This window comes from Clupea harengus, chromosome 4 (assembly GCF_900700415.2).
Source record: "Clupea harengus chromosome 4, Ch_v2.0.2, whole genome shotgun sequence".
In the NCBI taxonomy this organism is placed as follows: Eukaryota; Metazoa; Chordata; class Actinopteri; order Clupeiformes; family Clupeidae; genus Clupea; species Clupea harengus.
This window is the reverse complement of record NC_045155.1, coordinates 9,281,224-9,296,574: the sequence shown is the minus strand read 5'-3', so window position 1 is coordinate 9,296,574 and position 15,351 is coordinate 9,281,224. Positions and strand designations below refer to the sequence as shown.

The window sequence follows — 15,351 nt, the reverse complement described above, 5'->3', positions numbered from 1 at the left end:
TCTCAAACAGTTTTTTCCTATATATTTATCTTTCCCTTTCTTTTTTCCCTATCTCTCCTTTTACCTTGCCACCCTTCTCCACTCTTCTTTCATGTTTTTTCTCTCTCTCTCTCTCTCTCTCTCTCTCTCTCTCTCTCTGTCTCCTTTTGCCTCAGTCCCCTTTCTTGTGTCCCTGTGCCCTCCCCTCTTGTGGGAGCTCAGAACAAGCAGCCATGCCCTCCCATCCCCCTCATCATCATGAGAAGGAGCTGTGCCTAGCCTTGAAACAGCCGTCCCAATGAAAATATGCTAATCTGCCAGAGGCTGGCAGAGCCTGCCTGTCCCCGTCGGTTGGAGGCTGAGGAGGAGCACCGTGTAGGCTGAAGCAGATCATCAGATTCTCCCGCTTCAGGGTTAAAGACTCCACAAGCGGGGCAATGCAAGGGAACAGGTTAAGAAGACATGACCTTTAGTCGGGTGGCACTTTAGGTATGTGTGTGTGTGTGTATGAGAGAGAGAGAGAGAGAGAGAGAGAGAGAGAGAGAGAGAGAGAAAGAGAGAGAGAGAGACTCACACTTTGTGTGCATATCTGTGGTTTGTGTGTTCTCTCTCTCTCTCTCTCTCTCTCTCTCTCTCTCTGTATGTGTGTGTGTGTGTATCATACCTTTATTTGAAATGGTGCTAATATACAAGGAACAGCAAATCAACCAGACTCACTTTATTCAGATAGGAATGCAAGAGAGTCGCAATCATTTGCAGTTGATAGTTGATGAAAAATGTAAAGAAACAAACATTTGCAGGTGTTATACATATATAATGGCGTTGCCTGTCTGTGTTGAGTCCATCTGTCTCGGAGACTTGTCAGACCTATTGATTCATCTGACCCCTGACTCCTCCACCCTATCAAGCTTTGCCCTGGGTCAGGGCTTGCATGTGCCTGTACCACAGCTGCCCGAGAGTGTGTTTATGTGTGAGTGTGAGTGTGAGTGTGTATGTATATGTGTGTGTGTGTGTGTGAATGAGGTGTGCGGAGACCCACCTTCCCAATGCTGGCCAGGGCAACTCAGCTATAATTAAAAGTGCAAGTGTGAGAGCTCCCGTGAAAAGGCCTAATCTCCTCCCCCTCCTCATTTCGGTGGCTGCCCTCATCCCTCTTTCTGCACCTCTCCCTCCCCACCATCTCCTCTGTCACTGCACCTTTGTGTGCGGTGGGGGAACTGCCACTATCCCACCTGCTCAGCCAAGAGAAGCTGCCCGATTCTGTGAAACCTGGGTTAGATATTGATGTAAATAACCAGAGTTTTTTTGTTCACTCATTATGAGGGACAGACAATTTTGCTAAGACTAAGAGACTAATTGTTTGTTTACCTACCCCTCCCATGAGATGACTATCCAACAGCTACATCAGCATCCCCAGTTGTATTAAATCTATAGTCCAGACAGAACTTTTGTTTTCAGTATGTATTTATAGCCAGTGAGAATGGCGTGACACCAGCAGTGCACATATACTGTCTGTGTTAAATGTCCCCACATCTATATGTGAAAATGTTGTCTTCTCTGCCAGAAAATGGGATATGTAACCTGTGCCTCAGCATAATAATCAAGTAACAAATCAGAAAAGGGCACTTTAACTAAAACTGAGGCAGCACAGCACTCTCTATCTTTCTCTCTCTCTCTCTCTCTCTCTCTCTCTCTCTCTCTCTCTCTTGCTCTTACACACACACACACACACACACACACACACACACACACACACACACACACACACACACACACACACACACACACACACACACACGCACACACACACACACACACACACACACTTACATCTCACCTCACCACACACAGGAGAGCAGCTTCGTTGAGAAGTGCCCCAGGTTTGTGCAAACAGCAAGTGATAGCAGCAGGTGTGCGGTGGCAGGTGCCCCCCTCTGAGACTGTGCCTAATCTCGTTTGCTCCCCTACCTGCCCCGCACGGGGAGGGGGAGGGGGAGGGCCGGAGGGGAGAGGGGAGGTGAGGGGTGGTACTGGGGGATGGGTGGAAACGGAGACTCCATCTCACCGACCTCGGTCTCATGAGTACCCTAGCAGCTGCAGGTTCACAAAATTAGGAGAACATGAGATTTCTAAAGTGAGGTTGTAGAAACAACATTGTGGTGATTCCCTTCCCCTGTTCTGCCACTGTGTTAGTTGCTGTGTGTCTTTGGGAAATGCGGTGTGATTTTTAACAACAATTTGCTGTCAACAGTTTGTTCCTTTCCTGCCATCTCCTCAGTGTGCCCTGGGAGGAATCCTTGTCGTTCTTTCAAGCTACGATCACAACTTTTGTTTCTACTCTGCCTCTGCCATCAATTGTCTTCTGCGGTGTACCTCAGGCAGGGAAGTGCCAGAGGAATTCAGTGCACTTGTACATGTTTGAATACTTACTGTATGTTTGAAGTGTGAACAGTGTATGAGTGCATGTGATCTGAGGCTCATTTTCCTACAAGATGTGTAAAAATGGCGGTGCCTATTTCAACAACTTTCAGACGTTATGAGTAAAGACAGCACTTTGATATGAGGGTTGGGATCTCTCAACCTCACATTTTAACAAAAGGCAGTTAGCTTCACTGGCACCACCCAAAACACAAAGCAAATTAAGGAACTCCAAATCCCCCATATACAGCTCAGCTACAGGAGAATCACCCGCAGCAATATGTATTTCAATGATTGAAAATATTGGTTTTGATTTGGATATCCATAGAGGGACCAGTAACCTCATGCTATATCTGTTTTGGTGGGATGTCAGGCATCATCTTGCTGATGCTCTGTGCTAAGGCAGTTTGTGAGATCAGTATAGGTTCTTGAGGTGAATTAATTGGTTTATTTACCATGACACACTGACATGTTTCTCTTTTAAAATACTTATGATATGACTGAATGGTGAATTCCATGTTTTTCTCTCTCTGTCTACCTCATTCTCTCTTTCTGTCTCTTCTTTTGTGTGATCCTGACCTATTCACCAGCAGCTATGCCGTGGAACCTTCAAGCCTCAAATTAAACACAAACCTGTTTTCCATTTCTGTTTTTTTTCCCCACTGCATATGCCATCTCTGACTATGTTGTCGCTCTTTCAATTCCTCTCTCATTGTGCCATTTCTCCCTTTCTTTCTGTTCAGGCTAGTTTCTGTGACTGTTTTTAATATACCTATTCACTTTCACTCTCTCGCTTTATTTGCTTTAGCTTTCTCTATCTTTCCCTGCCTCTCTCCCTCTCTCTCTTTCTATATTATCCATCTCATAAATAATATAAAGGATCCTCTGGGTGATTCTGTTCAGGTCTGTATCCACTGCTTCTGCAACACCAACCTGGTAAAGTCCAAAGACAAGCGTTACACAGCAAGAGACATCAATTCAAAGACTTCCCGCTCAGTTAGCACTGGATACATACTTTTCATTGTTTCGTCCATCTTCACAGCCATTCACTTGCAGGGCTAGATACATATGTTCACCTTGGTTGCATTATGGGCAGACAATGAATGGAAACATCCCCAGGAGAGAGATGGCACCATCTGTTGTGGCGACAGTAACGCGTCTTCGGTGCATGCGACCCACGCAGAAATATTCCCAGCGTTCACCTGTGTGAGGCACAAAGGTGGACGAGGTACGAGGCATCCTTCACACCAGAAGGCCGTAGACATTCCTGCTTTTCTAGAACAAAGGCGACGTGGATGTAATTCACCAGAGAGGGATTCCTCACATATGGGTCTCTTGTCTCGTCTCATCTAATCTACCATCCACAGGTCCACAGAGTCCTTTCTGAGCATACAGCCCCAAAGTGTATATGAGTTCAGAGCATTCCGTGTTGCTTAAGTAATTTGCTAAGATTTTGCAACCTTAGTAAGATATTATGTCAACACTTTATTCATTTATTCATTTCACAGCTTTTATCCGAAGCGAGGTGGAGTATAGAGATACATTGTCATCAGTTTCCTATGTGTGCTCCCTGGGAAACAAAGCCATGACCCTTAAATTGGTAGTCCTGACTGTAACACTACTGATAGTTCATTTACTATCAAACTATTGTCAAACACAAGCTATGCAAGGAGTGGAGATGCAGTTGCTTTGAAGCAAATCTGTTCTCTCAGTTATGGATCTTATCATCACACATCACAGATGAATGAATTGCACTGCAAAATGAGTTTTCTTTGAAATTGTGCACTAATGTATAAAAGTAATTTGGATGAAGATTATGTGTATGTTAAGAGTAGACACTCATGTAAGAAATAATAGGTTTTACATGTCTCTCAAAGTATAAAGGGGAAGTGCAGCTTCCATTCTATATAGACATGTCTTTTATATAATGCTGCCCCCTAGTGGTATCTGTTTAAAATCACAAACCTATCTATTTATCTATCTATCTATCTATCTATCTATCTATCTATCTATCAATCTATCTATCTATCTATCTATCTATCTATCTATCTATCTATTTTTCTGTATGTATTTCTGTCTGTGAACACATATCTCTATCTATCTATCTATCTATCTATCTATCTATCTATATATATATCTGTCTATCTATCTACATATCTGTCTGTCTGTCTGTCTGTCTGTCTGTGAACACACATTTATATCTATCTATCTGTCTGTCTGTCTGTCTGTCTGTCTGTGAACACACATTTATATCTATTTATTTGTCTGTCTGTCTGTCTGTCTGTCTGTCTGTGAACACACATTTATATCTATCTATCTATCTATCTATTTATCTATCTGTCTGTCTGTCTGTAAACACATTTTTATCTATCTATCTATATATTTATTTTTCTGTCTGTCTGTGAACATACATTTTTATTGTCATATTGTTAAAACTATTGGTGGTGGTCGCGATTGGTAGGGGCAACTGTAGCTGCATCAAGAAACTGCCAAGAAATATGTATTCATCATCTGCTGCAGACCAGTAGACCCTGAGCAATGGGATTAGCAATGGCAGGTTCCTTACAGTCAGTGTGATTCTATGTTGTGTTCGTCCCCACGGAGTTGAAGTAGCCAATTTCAGAGAGATGCCTTCCGCAGTGTTTGTTTTTTCTCTGGTGGCTGTGGGGCTCAATTTAAAGGCTCTAATTTCACTACATGTAAATAAACAAAAGGCAGGGGTTCCGATTTTAAATACAGCAGTCATCGTCCCTCCTCACCCTTTCTTTCTCCCCCTCTTTCTTTTTCTCCTGTGATCCGGCAGCTTTTGTAATTTGCATAAATAAATGCTGGGTACCGCAATCCTCCCCTGCTGCATTTGCAGGGGGAAATTACACCCGCACCTCGCAGATCGCATTAACGAAAAGCAGTCTGTTTGGGCACTGACTGCCGTGGGAGGATGCAGAACACCTTATTTATGTCCATGAATGCCTGTTTGTGTGGTGTGGGTGTGGAGGTTGGGGGTGGGGTGGCACCATCATCCCGATGCCCTTCTCAGTGATGAGGCCATGGGCCACGGGCCACGGTGAAAGGACAAGAAGGTATTGGATGCATGAGCTGGGGGAAGGGAAAAGCCTTGGGACAGGCCTGCGCTACACCAGTGCGACAAGAGCCGAGGAGACAATGGGATGGGCACGGTTGCCAGGGCAACACAGCTGGCTCAGGCAGCCACAGCTCCTTGTATCCAAGTAACGGGAACAAACAACAGAGGAGCTCTACCTGCAGACAGGGATGAGCCTCACCACTAAACCCACTTTGCACTTTGCATAACTGAGCGAGACTGAGACAGCTAAAGCCCCATGTGTCGATGCATGTAGCCACAGACAAACTTGTACAAACAAACAAGCATGGCTTGTGGATGCATGTTGTGTCAGAGGGTTCTCATGCATTTTAATACATATATTACTCTATGTCTGCATGTACGTCTGTACATTTTGCATGTGTCAAAAGGATTTACGTATATTTTGGATTTAAGCACTGTTTAAGTGTGTAAGTGTGTGTGTGTGTGTGTGTGTGTGTGTGTGTGTGTGTGTGTGTTTGCAAGTGTATCAGGAGATCATGCTTCATGGGAGACAGGACAACCAACAGCCTGCAGCTGAGAATACCAGGCTGTCACTTTTTGATGTGTGACAGAAAGATAACCCTGCCACTAGCGCTGAGTATGTGTGTGAGCCATCTCTGTCACACAGGCCACTCCTGCTCCTCTCGCCCATCCGCTGCCGCCGCCGCTCTCTTCGCCTCTCCTAGTTTTAGGTTGAGCACTGGGCCAGAGGTTAGGTTGTCCAGAGAGGCCCTTTTCCTCCAGGGAGCCTGACAGTGTGTGGCCTGCCCTGATAGAGCGCCTGCAGCCTGGTGAAATACAGCCGGAAGTCCCCCTGCAGCCTGTGCGCGACAGGCCTTCAACGGTTGGGCTTGTGGTCTGGGCTCCAGTACATTCAGGGCTCCCACACTTTAGGGCAGGAAGACATCAATTATCCCCCACTGCATACTGCTGCACAGGAACTGTATGTGTGTGTGAGAACAAGAGAGTCTGTTCATGTATGTGCGTGTGTGCGTGTGTGTGTGTGTGTGTGTGTGTGTGTGTATGTGTGTGTGTGTGTGTGTCTCCTTTTGTGTTTGCAAATAAGCAGAGCATATAGCAGGAGATGCAGAATTTTTTTTTAGTATTTTTACATCAAACAGATCATATGAAAGTAAGGGAAAGTCACCGAAAGAAATCCCTTCAGCCAGGAAAGAAAAGAGCTGTGGGGAGACGTTTGCAAGAGGAAGGCGGGGGGAACCAGAGGGTGCTGGCTTCCTGTCTGAAACGGCACTGTTGAGACAGAGGAGGGAAGTAGTTATCTCACAGAGCAGCTCCAAGCTGTGGTGAGGGTTGGGGAAGAGGGACAGTCAGTTCTCTCCCTACTCACACGTGCTTTCACACACCATAGACACACACAAGACACATATTCTCTCCCCTTCTCTCTCACATGCACACAGCATAATTTATATGCAGTTTACATGCACTCACACATTTGATGTCTGTCCAGAATTAATTTATGTATACAAGTCTATCTCACACATCCTGTACATACTCTGACACTCACATACACACAGCATATTTCAACATCTATGGTGATTTTGGCCCGTCTTTTCCTGCATACTTCATAGCACCCTCTCAGATCATGTACTCTGGCTTTCTAAACAACACATGTAAACAACACCCTCTCTCTTCATGGCCAAACAGGCAGCCTAAGGAACAGGTAGCCTATACAGTATGCACACAGGAGGCTCCGCTCAGATGTTTCCATGGTGACCACTCAAGTCAAGCCTAGTCAGTGTGGTTGCCATAGCTCCCATCGGGTGTCCTGCCGTCTTGGTCCTTGCTGGGATGGCAGTAAGGCAGCGAAGATATGTTTCTTAACAGACCACCATGAGGCGTCCTGGTTGGACTGGTTACTGATTTAGATTTTGGTCAAAACAGGGTGTTGAGTAAGAGAGGGTGTTGAGTTTGGTGGGGGTGAGGCATTGCATGTGTGTGGGTAGGGGTGGGGGGAGTCAGCAGGATAAGATTGCACAAACCCTACTTCAGCTTTTGGAGCACATGGTACAGATCAGATGCCAGTTGCTGACGGGAACAAAGAAGATGCATCACATGTGGTGTCATGTGCCAGTGACTGTGGGGAGGAGCATGCGTCCCAATAGCAGGGAACTTTACTTAGGCCACCATCATATTGACAGAACGTTCAATTGTTTGACTGTCTTGTTTTTACAGTTTTTCTCAGTGGCTTTGGAACATCTTTCGAAACAATACTCATGTCAATGAACATTTTTGTGTCATCAGAATAAAAAGTCATCGTGTCATTGTTTACAAACAAGATACTCAAAATGCCTAGTCATGTCGTCAATGAACAGTGAGCTTTAGAAGTATATTACCTATTTCCAAATTTTCATTTGACTGTTTATCTCTTTCACTCACAATGATTGATCATTATCACTTGTCTCTAACCTACTAAATACTATGTTGTATAAGTTGAATGTCTTGCATGTTGGAGTGATAGTGGTTCAGGAGGTAGAGGAGTCGTTTAGCAATCCCAACCACTCCTGATGTGGAAGTTAGATATTGGTGTATGAATGGGTAGATGTCATCTGTAAAGTGCTTTGAGTGCTCTATGAGTAGAAACGTGCTATATAAATGCAGTCCATTTACCATGCATGTCAGTAAACACAACCAGTTTTCAAGTGGTTGTATACTGTGGGAATGTGGTAGAAAAAACTGGACAGGACCAACATTTATAACCTGTAAAATTTTAAAATCAAAAATTATTTGTGCAACAAGTAATTTTATAGTCATAAGACTGATTATAATAAAAGAACAGAACCTATGTATTGGCTGCTGTAACACAATGAAGAAAAGAATAGAAGGAACTAACAGTAATCAACATTTTGAGGCAATGAAACTATTCCCTGATGGTGTTTGTGTAGCAAAAGGTTTTTTATTGACGCAGATGACTACATAGAGTACTGTAATTTGGCATGATGTTCCTTACAAAACCTCTCGCACTGTAAGGGGTGAGATCACTGTAGATGATTCCCAGGAAGGTAAGATTTTGTGTGCCATAAAGAATGATTTAAAAAAAGATTTTGGAAATGTGCCTAAGCTATTCAAATAACGATGAAGCCATAACTCACCGGTGTGAATGCACCGTTTGAAAAATCACACCGCCTGTGAATCATAAGGTTACTGTTACACAGAGCTTCATAACTGTCATGTTCTCTCAGGATTTGTGCTTAGTAATGAAAAACCATCTATAGCTCATCCACGCACCAGTGAGAGATGAGAGGCTGTCAGCCTTAATCTGCTTGTCCGCCTCTAGGAGAGGCACTTTCTCTGCCTCAGGGCCTGGATATTGGAGCTGTCTCTGTTACCCTTGCAGAGGGGCGAGCACAGGCACGTCCGCTCCTGCCAGTAGCAGAGGAGGTGTGTCATCCCATCCCATCGTGTCCCGCCCAACCCAGCCCAAACCAAGGTCCCACTTCTCGGACTCTCCCTAAAGAAGGGGTGTGGCGAGGGGGACCCCGGGAGTCCATTGAAGGCATGATGGGATGTTTGTTTGGAGCACCCCTCTCCCTAATGAGTCCCATCCCTGCCCATCGGTGTCTCATTCAGTCCTTTCAAAAGGACAGTATTGTCTCCTTGATCCGTGTGTTGTCTGTCGGTCTACCTCCGTCCCTTTCTCTGATTGTCTTCTGTCTGTGTCTACCTACTTTTGGGCTTTGCATTCTTGGATGAGGGCGAAAACAAGAAAGTGATGGTTAAGGTTGCAGCACCTGGGACAAATATTTGCTCGCTCGCTCACTGAAGTCTGACTGATTCACAGCAGGCTTTTGAAGAGTAAACTAAGACTAAACAAGCCCCAGGCTGCAATCAGTGGCAGTGGGTGGTGGTTTAACACACACACACACACACGGTACATTCATGTCCTCAGGGAATAGGGAAAGAACAAGCATGGAAATTAGTATAAATTCTGACATATTTACATGTTTAGTTGGAGGATATGTTGCACAGATACATCAATGTTCTGGAAACACGGCTGGGAGCAACATCTATGAAAGAATAAGTCATCTGTTGCTTTATACTACTGTACTACCCTTAATGCAATGCACTATAATTAATAACAACACTGATACTAAAACCTCAATTCAATTATTTAAATGATGGGTATGTGCTTTGACACATCATTTATCAACAGCCATATCCTCCATGTGAACACAAAAGAAATACACAGAAATACACTAATTCACTTTCAGCTTCTGTCGAGTCAATTGCTTTGTTCTACTTGTTCTACATGTGCACAACAGCTTGGTTCCTCGTGATTTCATTCCTTAATCAAAGAGAAACAGCTTTCTCACGGTCACCTTTGTTACACATGCACACACACCACACACACACACACATACACCAGGTAGTCAGTAGCTTTGGTAGGGGACTTCTTTTATCTGATGGTTTATGAGCGTGAAATTCTCCATGCAAGAGCATGATCTGAGCATGCATGGACGCTGGGGAAAAGCCATGCTGACTGTTATCTTCATCCTATCGTACTTCCTATTATTGAGTCCTCTGCTTCATGGAACATGATTACAAGCACATTGTTGGATCACATCATAACCACCCATAGTGCACAAAAGGGAAAAGGTTGGCTGACTGGCTTTGAGAAATGGACTGTGGAATTTGCTGTATCTATCAGTGATTCATGTGCATTTTCCAGTAAATGAACTCAACGTAGTTAAATCTTTTATCATCAACATGTTCATGCAAGCTTCATGACTGAGCTGTTTTACACGACTACTCCTAATACTACACTACTTATACAGAACCACAGAGCTACCCCTTCCAACTCTATATATTCAATGGCAACATATGGAGTTGTCTTTTTTCTTTGTTTTAGGGATCCCTCTGCATGACTTGTTTTCCAACCTTTCTGATCTAAATACCTGTAGTGCTGGTTTAGCTACAATGTGCTGCAAATCATTTACCAAGTGGTAGACAATCAGTCACCTTTAAATCAAGTTCACGACTCATCTCCTCCTGCATTCAGCCTGCCAATGGAAATCAGAACCAGAACCCATGTAATCAAGTTCTAAAGCTGGGAATCTTTAGCCTTCCTCCCTCCAAGAGTTTACAGCCTATTCCTAATGGAATCTCCACGTGCCATGCAATACAAATCTTTTGAAAAGATTAACATATGCCATATGTAGCTAACTCAATTCAACAATGAATTACTGTTGTAGACAAAATCATCTTTATTTTTGATTCTTAATATCACTGTCTGTTAGATTTTTGCTTAATTTTCTGACACTTCTACCGATGATATTGAGATATTGATTTCACTTAATAAAACCAGGTTTTAAAAGGGCCTTGAGTGCTACGCAGGTGCTGTTTCTTTCTTTCAGCTGTACACTGGACAGAACTTAAGCTAACAAGAGAGAGCAAAAAGAAATGTGAAAAGTGAGTCATTTGCACAAGTGAAGATATGTGAACACATGCATCAATCAGCGGCGTAACTCACAAATGTTGATTTAATTAGATATCTCTCTTTATTGTAAGGTACTGTACAATCAGTGAATATTTTTCAAATAACATTAATTACATTAAATAAATCACTATTTACATGAGGGCCATTTGGCTTACAAACCAGAGGACAGAATCCACCAGAAGTTAACATGTGGTGTAGGCTGGGTTATATGAAGACATATGGACACACACACACACACACACAGAGAGAGAGAGAGAGACAGAGAATGATGGAACCTTCACAACATTCCAGAATGGTCCTTGGTTCCACATGTTGTATGTCTGCACTGAAGCTTCCCAACCTTGAATCTGTTCCCACAGTCCCCCACCAAAGGCACACCGAGCGTCTGGCCAACACTGCAGCTCAGCTGAAGCAGTCCATAGCAGATTTGGCTCGCTCCATCTCATGGAGGAAGTTATAGAACTGCGGTAACGTCAGCTCTTAAAACACAAAGCGGATGAGGCTGAATAAAGAATATCTACAAGCAATAGTGAGCAATAGTGAGCATGACCAATATCAATTTAAAGTTTATTAAAAGTAAAAAGAGGGCATACCCATGTAGACGTTTTCTGTGGAGTTCCCTTTTTTGATGATTAGCTTGAGCTGAAAGTGGACATGGAGAAATATGACACAGAAAACATGAGAGAGAGCTGGTTTTAGAATTTTAGAACAACCTCATGTGTCAATCACAATTTTGAAGAAAGTGCCTAAGGGGATTTTCCACCTCTACTAAGTGACAGACTGTTCAGAGAAAGACGATGGAATGACAAAGGAAAACAAATCGAGACAGTGGAGTAATATCTAAAAGTTACTAACACAAATACATTCAGGCAGACACACAGAGAGTATATCAGCAAAGACAAATGATGAAAGATTCTGTGATCATTGTAATGATCAATCAAGCAGCTGCAGAAACAACGAACATGACGATACACATCTAAGGTCTAACGGCCTGTCTACTGCTCCTCTGGCTGCTGTGATGTCTTTCACCACTACGTAATCGAGAGAAAAAATGGTTGCACCATATGTCTGGACAGTCGTGCTTTCTTTGCATTTAACAACTGCCAATCACTTCTACATGTACAGACCCAGTTTTCTGCAAAAACAACACCATGAGGTCTGTACAAGGACATTTGCAATGTGCAAGGTCCTAATGTTAACGATTAACACAACATGCACTAATGAGGACCCATTTCTTTCATGCATTGATATGTAAAACCCCACTGACAGAGACAGATCGTCACCATAGATGGTGTCCTTACCTGTAGGAAGATGTTCCCAGTCTTCTGAATCTCACTGGTCCCTACAGTCACTGCAGGCAAAAAGCAGGTATCATACACCATTCTCTCAATGCACAGTCGTCAGTCTAGCGTCCACATGGCCACCACAAGAACAGCTGATATCTTGATGAGATTTGCTTATATGTCAAACAAAAAAGATGTTGATTTATACTAACCACCAAATTTCCACTCCATGTCCACCAGCTGGTTGACCATTAAAGTTTGCCCGACAGCCACTCGGGACAGCACAGCATAGTGGACTTTCCACTGCAGCCAAAAAGATATGTGTGACAATAAAGGTAAACAATAAAGTCTTAACCCACTCCTCAAATATTCAGCCACTAAATCAACACTAACTATTTTCACCGCATAGGAAAGATTCCTGTGATATACCTGATTTGAGAAATGTGCTGCCTTATCTTCATTGACTCCTACATGCAGGGAAAAATAAAACACAATACATATATCGGATTCAATGGTACAAACCAACACAAGCATCACATAATAAGAAAATACCCCATACCAAGATTAAGGAGGTCTTCCTTTACTTGCTCAGCAGTGAGATTTTTCTTCAGAGCACCTAGGTACAAAAACAGACAAAACAAAACAATGAGCCTCTTCTGGCGACTCCTCTGTAGACAGACGCACGACCATTTAAGAGATTGTATCTGTCTCTCTGTCTGGTGTCTCTGTGGGTGGGGACACTGGCTGAAGCCCTTACCATGAGGGAGGAGGAGGACACTTTTCATCAGACTCCTCAGAGGACCAGCGCTCATGCCATTCTCCCCAGCAAATTCATTCAGCTGCGTGAGAAACCTGTCCGTCTGTTCACATAAAAACATTTTAAAAAGAGAAATTATACTCAGAAGAGTGCGTAGGTAGTGCAGTTGTAGGATATACTAAAAACAAGCCATGAAACAGCCAACAGTAAGGGGAAAACAATGATTAACTAGCAGTATATTCAATTAAACAGGCATAAAAATCAATCTGTGTTTTGCCATTCCAAAAAGATTCACTGCATTGAATTTCCAGAAATACAGGGATACAAACTGGCCTATGCAGACTACACTTTATCAGCTATGACCTGTAAAATAGTGCATTTGTAGTCTGTGGTTTACCTCTTTTGGTTCCAGCAGAAACTGGTATAAAATTTCTATAAGGCTGACAAATTGCTGTAGAGAGAAAAGAAAAATATGTGATTTGAATGACAGTAGTTCCAACCTTGGAATGTTTTAAGCATTTCTCTACTTCCAACTTAAAGCCTTTTGCCTCCAACGCAAAGACAAAGTATAACCCAAACTCCTTCCTATCTAACAGCTCTTCTACTTGATTCTTTAAAAATCTGGGGACTAAAATTACATCAGCAGACACACTACAAAATGTGCAAAGCAAAGAAACAGAAATACATGCACAGGCATACACAAACCCAAAACAGCATGTAACTAGAGGTCTGGTCTGAGATTTCTTTGGGTGACCTTCAGACTTAGTGTGTACATGGCGGTGGATGTGTTTAGGAAAAATAGCTGCCATTAGTTAGTATTGTGCAATGTGCATTAATATTCATCATGTGGGAATACCAAAGCCTCAATCAACACTACACAGAAGTCTGCTTCTGGCCATCAATTCCAAATGTAAACACCCAATTTATATGCAGATTAATTAGATATGGATCACACCACATTAAACATCAACCGTCATTGAGAGTGATTTACAATAACAGCATTTTACCACATGCTGAGTGGCAGAATTCCATATGGCTGCAAGGTGGTGTCTGATACTTGATGTGTAAATATTTTTTTCCATTTTAAAATACAGCTTCTAAACAGTGGTTATAAAAACAGCCTAGCTAGTCAGTCATAACATACTTCCTGATACAGCCTACTACAAAGCACCTGTAAGGGTAGGGTTACTAGATTTACTATTAATCACTGCTAATGGTGAATGAATTAACTACATTTACTGATCACATAGCTTCCTCGAGACAACGTCTGCTATGTATCGTACTGGCTTTTAGCTAGACACATCTTGTGATACAAGGGCACGTGACCATCGGTATTAGCCTCCTGAAAGTTCGCTGCTATCTCAGATAGGCTAAATGTCTGTATTGCGAGATAACGAGTTGCAATCCAATGTAAATGCCTTTTCAAAACACAGCATTCATCCATGCTATTGAAATGTCACTGCATTTGAAAGCTTATGATAGCCTACGAGCCTTAGCCTTAGCAGACACGTAATGGTAACATCACTCAAGGTAGGTCTGTCAAGTAAAGCCAGGCGAACACGTAATAATATTTATGTTCACGGAATGACCTACAGTGGTAGCCTATTTGCGATTAGCTATTTTATGTCCCAAAATACAAACTACCTGCCCGACATCTCACTTAGCCTACTGCACTACCTCAGACGGTCTGTGCATCCCCTGTGCATGACTAAAACAGTTTAAGCGCCTAGAGAAATAATACACATTTACCTGCTCACTGAATTTGTTCAAATTCTGAAAGTCAGTGGTCACCGCCTCTGGCAAAGGATCTTTAGTAAACTGCAACGGCAACATTGTTTCAAAACTTGCCAATATTTTCCAACATCTGAATACTGATTTCCGGCTCCTGTAGTAAATGTATCGCACAGTTTGGCTTTCGCACTTTCACCACCATGTGTGTAGATTCTTACAGTTTAATTTCGGTGCGCTCATCCGTCCCATCATCATCCGAGTGATTTTAAGCTTAGTAAATGAGTATTCAAAAGGTTAGACAAGCTGTTTTGATAAAGTCGAAAGAGGACAGTGAGTAGAATGTAAATGAGTGTATTGCTGAAGTCCACGACCCCTTGCTTGTACACATACAAACTTTCATGTGGCCTATTAAGACTGCCCCTTTTAGTTTTATTCTGTACTTTAATAACAGGGTCCCAGAATAGGCCGAAGATTGTTCAGTCACTAATGTAGTCTGCAGAGTCTCCCATGAATGGTGTATTGTGAATGGTGAATTATACAATAGTTTGTATATGGACTGCACTGGTGAAGATGAGTCAACATGAAAGGGTAGTCTGCAGATGGTATTATGAATATATAATTACTGAAA

The 15,351-nt window shown here is 42.8% G+C and overlaps 1 protein-coding gene across 2 annotated transcripts; it reads right to left on the bottom strand.

Moving 5' to 3' along the window:
* Nucleotides 1-10,990: 10,990 nt before the first annotated feature.
* Nucleotides 10,991-14,938, bottom strand: commd7 (COMM domain containing 7). Of its 2 annotated transcripts, none has more exons than XM_012834996.3 (9): nt 14,742-14,938; nt 13,390-13,443; nt 12,993-13,095; nt 12,795-12,851; nt 12,665-12,702; nt 12,448-12,538; nt 12,254-12,303; nt 11,546-11,594; nt 10,991-11,431 (listed from the first exon to the last, which is right to left on the bottom strand). In XM_012834996.3, the coding sequence occupies exons 1-9, from the start codon at nt 14,823-14,825 to the stop codon at nt 11,355-11,357; spliced, it is 603 nt and encodes a 200-aa protein (XP_012690450.1). In that variant the 5' UTR covers nt 14,826-14,938; the 3' UTR covers nt 10,991-11,354. The 2 variants fall into 2 exon arrangements, with proteins under 2 accessions (XP_012690450.1, XP_042563559.1); XM_042707625.1 differs by lacking the exon at nt 14,742-14,938 and adding an exon at nt 14,000-14,732.
* Between the last annotated feature and the right edge of the window lie 413 nt (nt 14,939-15,351).

Excerpts from the sequence above, each read along its gene's own strand:
- commd7 (XM_012834996.3), bottom strand. The coding sequence starts at position 14,825 with ATGTTGCCGTTGCAGTTTACTAAAGATCCTTTGCCAGAGGCGGTGACC. Across the intron at positions 13,096-13,389 it reads TTCTGCTGGAACCAAAAGAG|ACGGACAGGTTTCTCACGCA; the intron begins GTAAACCACAGA and ends TTATGTGAACAG. Across the intron at positions 12,304-12,447 it reads CATGGAGTGGAAATTTGGTG|TGACTGTAGGGACCAGTGAG; the intron begins GTTAGTATAAAT and ends TTTTGCCTGCAG.